The 11,345-nt window shown below is 59.5% G+C and overlaps 1 protein-coding gene across 1 annotated transcript; it reads left to right on the top strand.

Annotated features, from left to right (window-relative positions):
• Nucleotides 1–572: 572 nt before the first annotated feature.
• LOC140192503 (alpha-enolase-like) lies at nucleotides 573–11,039 on the top strand (the record flags this gene model as incomplete). The annotated part of the gene is made up of 6 exons (XM_072250088.1): nucleotides 573–734; nucleotides 2,397–2,496; nucleotides 4,295–4,390; nucleotides 6,679–6,737; nucleotides 10,297–10,366; nucleotides 10,906–11,039. Coding segments are annotated over exons 2-6 (444 nt in total), but the record flags the coding sequence as incomplete, so codon positions are not given.
• Nucleotides 11,040–11,345: the final 306 nt, after the last annotated feature.

Raw genomic sequence — 11,345 nt, 5'->3', positions numbered from 1 at the left:
CCCCCTCACATCTGTACCCCTCTGTACCCCTTCTCTGTCTTCTACTCCCCTCTCTTTCACCCCTCTACCCCTCTGTACCCTCTCTCCCGGCTCTCCCCCCTCCCCATCCCTCTTCTCTCCCCCTCCTCTCTCCCCCTCTCTACCCACCCTCTCCCTTCCCCATCTCCTTTCCCCCTTTCACCATCTCCCCTCTCACCCTCTCCCCTTTCACCCTCCAACCCTTCCACCTCTCCCCTCTCTGACCCCCCCGTCTTTTACCCTTCTCTCCCAACTCTCCCCCTCCCCGCTTTGTCCCTCCACCTCCTGTCTCCGTCCCTCCATCTCCTCTCTCCATCCACCCTCCCCCCCTCATTCTTTCCAGCAGACCCATCGCAACACCCCTATCCCTCCTCTTTTCCCTCCCAAACAGCTGCTCTGCGCCTGTCCTTCCGTGTCTGACTGTATCTCTCTCTCTCTCTCTCACTCACTCGCTCTCCGACTCTCTCTCTCTCGCTCTCTGACTCTCTCTCTCTCTCTCTCTCTCTCTCTCTCTCTCTCTCTCTCTCTCTCTCTCGGCTCCGGTCAGATGCTCATCTGTACGTCCATCGCTCTCCGTCTCTGACTGCAGCGCTCGCTCTCCCGCTCTCTCTCCCTCCCCCTCTCTCTCCCTCTCTCTCTCTCTCTCTCTCTCTCTCTCTCTCTCTCTCTCTCTCTGCACCAGGCTGTTCCAGCTGCTGCCGCAGGAGGAGGTCCGGGTAAGGAGGGCCACGGAACGGAGGGGAGGGAGGTTCTCATCTTCCGTCCACTGCAGAGCTTCAAACCGGGCAGGGTCCCGGCAAAATCTCCACTGCGGCCTCTCCGCACCTCCCTCCCCAGTCCTCCTCATCCCCTCTCTGTCCCTCTTTGCCTCTTCCTCCCTCGCTGTCTCTCTGTCTGTCTCACACCTCCCCCCACTCTCTCCCCTCCCTTCTCCCTACCTCCCTCACCCTTCTCTCTCCCCTTCCCTCTCTTCCTTCCTGCTCTTCCTTCCCTCTCTTCCCCCGCTCTCTCTCCCTCTCTCCTCCCCCTCTCCCCCTCCTTTCTCCCTACCTCCCTCACCCTTCTCTCTCCCCTTCCCTCTCTTCCTTCCTGCTCTTCCTTCCCTCTCTTCCCCCGCTCTCTCTCCCTCTCTCCTCCCCCTCTCCCCCTCCTTTCTCCCTACCTCCCTCACCCTTCTCTCTCCCCTTCCCTCTCTTCCTTCCCGCTCTTTCTCCCTCTCTCCTCCCCCTCTCCCACTACCTTCTCCCTACCTCCCTCACCCTTCTCTCTCCCTCTTCCCTCTCTTCCTTCCCCTCCCTCTTCCCCTGCTCTCTCTCCCTCTCCCCTCCCCCCTCTCCCCCTCCCTTCTCCCTACTTCCCTCACCCTTTCCCTCTTCCCCCCTCTCTCCCCCCTCTCTGCCCCCTCTCTCCCCCCTCTCTCCCTCCCCTCTCCCCTCTCTCCCCTCTCTCCCCCCATCTCCCCCCTCTCCCCCTCCCCCCTCCCCCTCCCCCTCTCCCCCCTCTCCCCCTCTCCCCCCTCTCCCCCTCTCCCCCTCTCCCCCCTCTCCCCCCTCTCCCCCCTCTCCCCCCTCTCCCCCTCTCCCCCTCTCCCCCCTCTCCCTCTCTCCTCCCTCTCTCCTCCCTCTCTCCTTCCTCTCTCCTCATCCCCTCTGTCCCTCTTTGCCTCTCCCTCCCTCGCTGTCTCTGTCTCACACCTCCCCACTCTCTCCCCCTCCCTTCTCCCTACTTCCCTCACCCCTTTCCTCTTCCCCTCTCTCCCCCTCCCCCTCCCCTCTCCCCCCTCTCCCCTCCCCTCTCCCCCCCTCTGCTCTCCCCCCTCTCCCCCTCTCCCCCTCCCCTCTCCCCCCTCTCCCCCTCTCCCCCTCTGTCCTTCCTCTATCCTCATCCCCTCACTGTCCCTCTTTACCTCTCCCTCCCTCACTGTATCTCTCTGTCTCTCTGTCTGTCTCACACCTCCCCACTTTCTCCCCCTCCCTTCTCCCTACCTCCCTCACACTTTCCCTGTCCCCTTCCCTCTCTTCCTTCCCCCTCCTCCCCTCCCCGCTCTCCCTCCCCCCTCCCTCCCTCCCTCCTCCCTCTCCCCCTCCTCCCCCCTCTCTCCTCCTTCCCCCCTCTCCCCCTCTCCCCCTCTCCCCCTCCCCTCTCTCCTCTCCCTCGGAATTCTCCCTCCCTCAGACCTCAGCCTCTCGCAACACACACACACACACACACACACACACACACACACACACACACACACACACACACACACACACACACACACCCCCTCCCACTACCCCTCTCCCTCCTCCCCCTCCTCTCCCACCACCCCAACCCCTCCCTCTCGGGTTCCTGTTGACGTGTTGACTCTGTGCCCCCCCACTCCCCCCCCCCGCCAGAGCGCGTCAGGAGCCATGTCGATCAGGGAAGTCCACGCTCGCGAGATTCTGGACTCCCGGGGCAACCCCACCGTGGAGGTCGACCTGCGGACTGACAAAGGTGAGGGTGCTTCCATTTCCCTCCCCCGTGTGCGGGTCCCAGAGGTCGCGGAGGTCGGGGTTGGGGGCGGGGACGAGGGTCTGCAATGTCAGGGGTGACTCGATGGACCCCTCAGTAATAATCAATAACGTGGGCTGCCTTAACGACTATCGCCCGGGAGCTCTCACGTCGACAGCGATGAAACGCTTTGAGAGGCCGGTCATGACCAGATTGATCTCCTGCCTCAGCGAGGTCCTGACACACTGCAATTTGCCCATCACCACAATCGGACAACGGCAGACGCAATCTCAATGGCTCTCCGCAGGGCCTTAGACCACCTGGACAACACAAATACCTACGTCAGGATGCTGTTCATCGACTATAGCTTGGCATTTAACTCCATCATTCCCACAAGCCTGATTGATAAGTTGCAGAACCTGGGCCTCTGTACCTCCCTCTGCAATTGGATCCTCGACTTCCTAACCAGAAGACCACAGTCTGTGCGGATTGGTGATAACATCTCCTCCTCGCCGACGATCAACACTGGTGCACCTCAGGGGAGTGTGCTTAGCCCACTGCTCTACTCTCTGTATACCCATGACTGTGTGGCCAGGCGTAGCTCAAACACCATCTACAAACTTGCTGACGATACAACCATCGTTGGTAGAATCTCAGGTGGTGACGGGAGGGCGTACAGGAGTGAGATGTGCCAACTAGTGGAGTGGTGCCCCAGCAACAACCTGGCACTCAACGTCAGTCAGACCAAAGAGCTGACTGTGGACTTCAGGAAGGGTGAGACGAGGGAACTCATACCAATCCTCAGAGAGGGATCAGAAGTGGAGAGAGTGAGCAGCTTCAAGCTCCCGGGTGTCAAGATCCCTGAGGATCTGACCTGGTCCCAACACATCGATGTAGTTATAAAGAAGGCAAGACAGCGGCTGTACTTCATTAGGAGTTTGAAGAGATTTGGTTTGTCAACAAATACACTCAAAAACTTCTCTAGTTGTCCGGTGGAGAGCATTCTGACAGTCTGTATCACTGTCTGGTTCGGAGGGGCTACTGCACAGGACCGAAAGAAGCTGCAGAGGGTTGTAAATCTAGTCAGCTCCATCTTGGGCTCTCGCCGGCAAAGTACCCGGGACATCTTCAGGGAGCGGTGTCTCAGAAAGGCAGCGTCCATTATTAAGGACCCTCCAGCACCCAGGGCATGTCCCTTTTCTCACTGTTACCGTCAGGTAGGAGGTACAGGAGCCTGAAGACACACACTCAGCGATTCAGGAACAGATCCTTCCCCTCTGCCATCCCATTCCTGAACGGACACTGAACCCCTGGACACCACCTCACTTTTTAATATATATTATTTCTGTTTTTGCATGATTTTTAAAAATCTATTCGATATACGTAATTGATTATATTTTATTTTTTTTTCCTCTCTCACTGCTCAATCATGTGTTGCATTGAACTGCTGCTGCTAAGTTCACAAATTTCACGTTACATGCCGGTGATAATAAATCTCCCCATCTCTCCCCAATACCCCTCTCTCTCCCACTCCCTCCTTCTCCCTCTTTCTCTCCCTCCCTCCCTCTCCCTCTCTCTCTCTCTCCCTCCTTCCCTCTCCCTCTCCCTCTCTCCCTCTCTCTTTTTCCTTCCTCCCTCTCTCTCCTTCCCTCACCGCCTCTTTCTTCTCTCTCACTCCCTCCCTTCCTCCCTCTCTCTCTTTCTAACTCCCCCTCCCTCCACCCCTCTGTCTCTCTCCCTCCCTCCCTCTCTTTCCCTCCCTCCGACCTTCTCCCTCCCTTTTTCTCCCTCTCTCCCCCAGGTCTGTTCCGAGCTGCTGTCCCCAGCGGGGCCTCCACTGGGATCTACGAAGCTCTCGAACTGCGAGACAACGACAAGTCCCGTTACATGGGGAAAGGTGAGGTCACGTTCCCCAGCTGTTCTTCGTCCCCCTCGTCATCTCTGTCATACCCTCCCTCCCCTACGCCCCTCCCCGTCTCCGTCACCCCTCCCTCCTCTTCTCCCCCCCGTCTCTGACACCCCCTCCCTCCCCTACTCCCCCCGTCTCCATCACCCCCTCCCTCCCCTACACCCCTCCCCAACTCTGACACCCCCTCCCTCCCCTACTCCCCCCGTCTCCCTCACCCCCTCCCTCCCCTAGACCCCTCCCCGTCTCCGTCACCCCCTCCCTCCCCTACACCCCTCCCCGTCCCCGTTGCCCCGTCCCTCCCCTACACCCCTCCCCGTCTCCGTCACCCATCCCTCCCCTACTCCCCTCCCCGTCTCCGTCACCCCCTCCCTCCTCTACATCCCTCCCCGTCTCCGTCACCCCTGCCTCCCCTACACCCCTCCCCGTCTCCGACACCCCCTCCCTCCTCTACTCCCCCCGTCTCCGTCACCCCTCCCCCCTCTACACCCCTCCCCATCTCCATCAGCCCCTCCCTCCCGTACGCCCCTCTCCGTCTCCGTCACCCCCTCCCTCCCCTACATCACTCCCCGTCTCCGTCACCCCTCCCTTCCCTACGCCCCTCCCCGTCTCCGTCACCCCTCCCTCCCCTTCTCCCCTCCCCGTCTCTGACACCCCCTCCCTCCCCTACTCCCCCCGTCTCCGTCACCCCCTCCCTCCCCTACACCCCTCCCCGTCTCCGTCACCCCCTCCCTCCCCTACACCCCTCCCCATCTCCGTCGCCCCCTCCCTCCCCTACACCCCTCCTCGTCTCCGTCAACCCCTCCCTCCCTACACCCCTCCCCGTCTCCGTCACCCCCTCCCTCCCAGTTTCCGTCACCCTCTCCCTCCCCTACACCCCTCCCCATCTCCGTCGCCCCCTTCCTCTCCTACGCCCCTCCCTGTCTCCGTCACCCCCTCCCTCCCCTACACCCCTCCTCGTCTCCGTCACCCCTCCCTCCTGTACACCCCTCCCCGTCTCCATCACCCCCTCCCTCCCCTACACCCCTCCCCGTCTCCGTCACCCTCTCCCTCCCCTACACCCCTCCCCATCTCCGTCGCCCCCTCCCTCCCCTACGCCCCTCACTGTCTCCGTCACCCCCTCCCTCCCCTACACCCCTCCCCGTCTCCGTCACCCCTCCCTCCTGTACACCCCTCCCTGTCTCCGTCACCCCCTCCCTCCCCTACACCCCTCCCCATCTCCGTCGCCCTGTCCCTCCCCTACGCCCCTCCCTGTTTCCGTCATCCCCTCCCTCCTCTACTCCCCTCCCCATCTCCGTCAACCCCTCCCTCCCCTATGCCCCTCCCCCCACGCCCCTCCCCGTCTCCGTCGCCCCCTCCCTCCCCTACATCACCCCCCGTCTCCGTCAGCCCCTCCGTCCCCTACACCCCTTCCCGTCTCCGTCACCCTCTCCCTCCCCTACACCCTCCCCATCTCCGTCGCCCCCTCCCTCCCCTACGTCCCTCCCTGTCTCCGTCACCCCCTCCCTCCCCTACATCCCTCCCCGTCTCCGTCACCCCTCCCTCCTGTACACCCCTCCCTGTCTCCGTCACCCCCTCCCTCCCCTACACCCCTCCCCATCTCCGTCGCCCTGTCCCTCCCCTACGCCCCTCCCTGTTTCCGTCATCCCCTCCCTCCCCTATGCCCTCCCCCCCACGCCCCTCCCCGTCTCCGTCGCCCCCTCCCTCCCCTACATCACCCCCCATCTCCGACAGCCCCTCCGTCACCTACACCCCTCCCCCTCTTCATCACCCCCTCCCTCCCCACACCTCTCCCCGTTTCCGTCACCTCCTCCCTCCCCTACACCCCTCCCCGTCTCCGTCACCCCTCCCTCCTGTACACCCCTCCCTGTCTCCGTCACCCCCCTCCCTCCCCTACACCCCTCCCCATCTCCGTCGCCCTGTCCCTCCCCTACGCCCCTCCCTGTTTCCGTCATCCCCTCCCTCCCCTACTCCCCTCCCCATCTCCGTCACCCCCTCCCTCCCCTATGCCCCTCCCCCCCACGCCCCTCCCCGTCTCTGTCGCCCCCTCCCTCCCCTATATCACCCCCCGTCTCCGTCAGCCCCTCCGTCCCCTACACCCCTTCCCGTCTCCGTCAGCCCCTCCGTCCCCTACACCCCTCCCCCTCTTCATCACCCCCTCCCTCCCCACACCTCTCCCCGTTTCCGTCACCCCCCTCCCTCCCCTACACCCCTCCCTGTCTCTGCGACCCTGGGAACCCCACCCATCGTTAACTCTTTCCTCTCTGACTGCCCCCCAGGGGTCCTTCAGGCTGTCAGGCACATTAACCAGGTGATCGGACCCTCTCTCATCGCGAAGGTGAGGCTGTCGTCCTGGGGGGGTGAGGGCGGGGCCGGGGTGGGGTGGGGTGGGTTTCTTTGGGGAGGGGGGGCTGCAGGGAAGGTGAGCGTGTCTCAGGTTCCTCGGAGTCACAGGCAAGGCGGCCAAACGTTTCCGTCGACGCGACAGGAGATGGGGAAGGGGGAACTCGGTGATGAAGGAGTGGCAGAGCAGATTTGATGGGCTGAATGGCCTGATACTATCGCCCGGGAGCACTCACATCGACAGTGATGAAATGTTTTCAGAGGTCGGTCATGACTAGACTGAACTCCCGCCTCAGCAAGGACCTGGACCCACTGCAATTTGCCCATCGCCACAATCGGTCAACGGCAGACGCAATCTCAATGGCTCTCCACACGGCCGAAGAACGCCCGGGTAATCCAAGCACCTACGTCAGGATGCTGTTCTTCAACGATATTTTAGGTATCCGTTAGTCTCGTGAGACCATGGATTTGCGCCTTGGAAGGTTTCCAGGACGCAGGCCTGGGCAAGGTCATATGGAAGACCGGCAGTTGCCCATGCTGCAAGTCTCCCCTCTCCAGGCCACCGACATTGTCCAAGGGAAGGGCACTAGGACCCATACAGCTTGGCACCGGTGTCGTCGTGGTTAAGTGCCTTGCTCAAGGACGCAACACGCTGTGTTGGCCAAGTCTCGAACTAGCGACCTTCAGATCACTAGACCAACTAGCCTTAACCACTTGGCAACTATAACTCAGCATTTAACTCCATCATTCCCACAATCCTGATCGATAAGCTACAGAACCTGAGGCTGTGTACCTCCCTCTGCAATTGGATCCTCGACTCCTAACCGGAAGACCACAATCTGTGCAGATTGGTGATAACATCTCCTCCTCGCTGACGATCAACACTGGCGCACCTCAGGGGTGTGTGCTTAGCCCACTGCTCTACTCTCTGTACACACATGACTGTGTGGCCAGGCATAGCTCAAACACCATCTACAAACTTGCTGACGATACAACCATCGTTGGTAGAATCTCAGGTGGTGACGGGAGGGCGTACAGGAGTGAGATATGCCAACTAGTGGAGTGGTGCCCCCAGCAACAACCTGGCACTCAACGTCAGTCAGACCAAAGAGCTGACTGTGGACTTCAGGAAGGGTGAGACGAGGGAACTCATACCAATCCTCAGAGAGGGATCAGAAGTGGAGAGAGTGAGCAGCTTCACGTTCCCGGGTGTCAAGATCCCTGAGGATCTGACCTGGTCCCAACACATCGATGTAGTTATAAAGAAGGCAAGACAGCGGCTGTACTTCATTAGGAGTTTGAAGAGATTTGGTTTGTCAACAAATACACTCAAAAACTTCTCTAGCTGTACGGTGGAGAGCATTCTGACAGTCTGCATCACTGTCTGGTACGGAGGGGCTACTGCACAGGACCGAAAGAAGCTGCAGAGGGTTGTAAATCTAGTCGGCTCCATCTTGGGCTCTCGCCGACAAAGTACCCGGGACATCTTCAGGGAGCGGTGTCTCGGAAAGACAGCGTCCATTATTAAGGACCCTCCAGCACCCAGGGCATGTCCCTTTTCTCACTGTTACCGTCAGGTAGGAGGTACAGGAGCCTGAAGACACACACTCAGCGATTCAGGAACAGCTTCTTCCCCTCTGCCGTCCCATTCTTAAACGGGCATTGAGCCCTTGGACACAACCTCACTACCATCTTAATTTCTGTTTTCGCCCTGCTATTTCATTCAACTATTTAACAGACAGATAAAAATCCACCTTAATTCAGTTCTTGCCCTGTTATTATGTCACTAAATGCACTGGGGGCTCGAAGTTAACGAACGTCTCGACATACGCCGGTGATAGGAAACCCATGATGGTTTTTGATGCTCACAGTCTTTTTCATGGGACCCTGGATCGAGCTGCCTGAAGCAGGAATAACTGCAGTACGCAGCCGAGCACGGGGAGAGGGGGCAGAGGACAGAGGGGATTATGGGACGAACCCCTCCCTTCCCGCCACCCTGGGGCAGTACATTGGGACGAGCACCGTGGCTAGCAGGGGTCCGACAGGCCAAAGGGCACAGATAGAGTGGACGTGGAGAGGATGTTTCTGTAGTGAGGGGAGTCTAGGACCAGAGGACACAGATAGAGTGGATGTGGAGAGGATGTTTCCTGTAGTGGGGGAGTCTAGGACCAGAGGACGCAGATAGAGTGGATGTGGAGAGGATGTTTCCTGTAGTGGGGGGAGTCCAGGACCAGAGGGAACAGATAGAGTGGATGTGGAGAGGATGTTTCCTGTAGTGGGGGAGTCTAGGATCAGAGGGCACAGATAGAGTGGATGTGGAGAGGATGTTTCCTGTAGTGGGGGAGTCTAGGACCAAAGGGCACAGATAGAGTGGATGTGGAGAGGATGTTTCCTATATTGGGGGGGGTCTAGGACCAGAGGACACAGATAGAGTGGATGTGGAGAGGATGTTTCCCGTCGTGGGGGAGTCTAGGACCAGAGGGCACAGATAGAGTGGATGTGGAGAGGATGTTTCCTGTAGTGGGGGGAGTCTAGGATCAGAGGGCACAGATAGAGTGGATGTGGAGAGGATGTTTCCTGTAGTGGGGGAGTCTAGGACCAAAGGGCACAGATAGAGTGGATGTGGAGAGGATGTTTCCTATATTGGGGGGGGTCTAGGACCAGAGGACACAGATAGAGTGGATGTGGAGAGGATGTTTCCCGTCGTGGGGGAGTCTAGGACCAGAGGACACAGATAGAGTGGATGTGGAGAGGATGTTTCCTATAGTGGGGGGAGTCTAGGATCAGAGGGCACAGATAGAGTGGATGTGGAGAGGGCGTTTCCTGTAGTGGGGGAATCTAGGACCAGAGGACACAGATAGAGTGGATGTGGAGAGGATGTTTCCTCTAATGGGGGTGTCTAGGACCAGAGGACACAGATAGAGTGGATATGGAGAGGATGTTTCCTGTAGTGAGGGAGTCTGGGACCAGAGGACACAGATAGAGTGGATGTGGAGAGGATGTTTCCTATAGTGGGGGAGTCTAGGACCAGAGGACACAGATAGAGTGGATGTGGAGTGGATGTTTCCTGTAGTGAGGGAGTCTGGGACCAGAGGACACAGATAGAGTGGATGTGGAGAGGATGTTTCCCATAGTTGGGGAGTCTGGGACCAGAGGGCACAGCCTCAGAAAAGAGGGACATCGATTTAGAGCAGAGACGAGGAGGAATTTCTTTAGCCAGAGGGTGGGTGAATCTGTGGAATTCATTGCCACAGACGGATGCGGAGGCCAAGTCGTTGGGAGCAATTAAAGGGGAGGCTGATGGGATCTTGATCAGTCAGGACGTCAAAGGTTACGGGGGGAAGTCAGGAGAACGGGGTCGAGAGGGATAGTATATCGGTCATGATGGGATGGCGGGGCAGAGTTGATGGCCCGAGTGGCTGCCTTCTGTGGATTCTTTCAGCAGGGATTGAGGAAAGTGTTGAGAGGGAGGGAGGCGGTGGTGGGAGGGTTTCTGGGGCTGTATCTCTCACACACACCAACACCCAAAGCCTCTAATCCCTCTCCTTCGGCAGGACATCCCTGTGACCGAACAGGAGTGCATCGACCAGCTCATGTTGGACCTGGACGGGACAGAGAACAAGTGTGAGTCAAGGCCACCACCCTCCCTCCCATTGCTCCCTCTTCTGTCCCTCTCTCCCTCAGAGAGCCTGTCTCCTCCCCCGCACGATGCCTCAGCCTCTCCTGTCCCTCCCCGCCTCTACCCCACCTCTCCCAACATGACGCAGCCCCTCCAATCTCCGTCACGCCCCATCCTTCCCGCCGCTCTCCACTCCTCCCTACCCCTTACCCGGCCTCTTCCCAAAATCCCCTCCGGCCCTCCCTCACCTCCACTCCTCGGCCCTCCACAAGTAAGGACCGTCTCCACCCTCCTCATAAAGAAATTCCCAGTCTAGAGCGTCACAAACTTGCGTCTGAGGCTCCCTCCTCACTCCAGCCACTCACACCACGGCCCAATCCAATGGACACCCCCTCCGTCTGCCCGATTGAACTCCTCCCGGAAGTTCATCCGAAAACTCCCCACCGACCCGCGACGTTCCCCTCCTCCAGCCGATCCGTGCTCCCTGAGCCGATCATTCTGCTCCCACTGGCTGACCCGCCATGCTCTCGTTTCTCCTCGGCAGCCAAGTACGGGGCAAACGCCGTCCTCGGGGTCTCGCTGGCCGTCTGCAAGGCGGGGGCCGCGGAGAGGGGAATCCCCCTGTACCGCCACATCGCGGAACTGGCCGGCAACTCCGAGGTCGTCCTCCCGGTCCCGGTGAGTATCAGATCACACGCACCCGCTGATACCGAGGTACCAGGCAGTGTACAGATCTCCTTGTGAGAGAGAGGGACACGGAGACACCAGACAGTGTACAGATCTCCCCCTGAGAGAGAGGGACTGAGAGACACCGATCAGTGTACAGATCTCCCCTGAGAGAGAGGGACTGAGAGACACAGGTCAGTGAACAGATCTCCTTGTGAGAGAGAGGGACAGGGAGACACCGGACAGTGTACAGATCTCCCCTGAGAGAGAGGGACTGAGTGACACCGGTCAGTGTACAGATCTCCCCCTGAGAGAGAG

This window comes from Mobula birostris, unplaced genomic scaffold (assembly GCF_030028105.1).
Source record: "Mobula birostris isolate sMobBir1 unplaced genomic scaffold, sMobBir1.hap1 scaffold_1564, whole genome shotgun sequence".
Classification (NCBI taxonomy): Eukaryota; Metazoa; Chordata; class Chondrichthyes; order Myliobatiformes; family Myliobatidae; genus Mobula; species Mobula birostris.
Note: the sequence above shows the minus strand (reverse complement) of the source record. Positions and strands in the feature narration are given on the sequence as shown.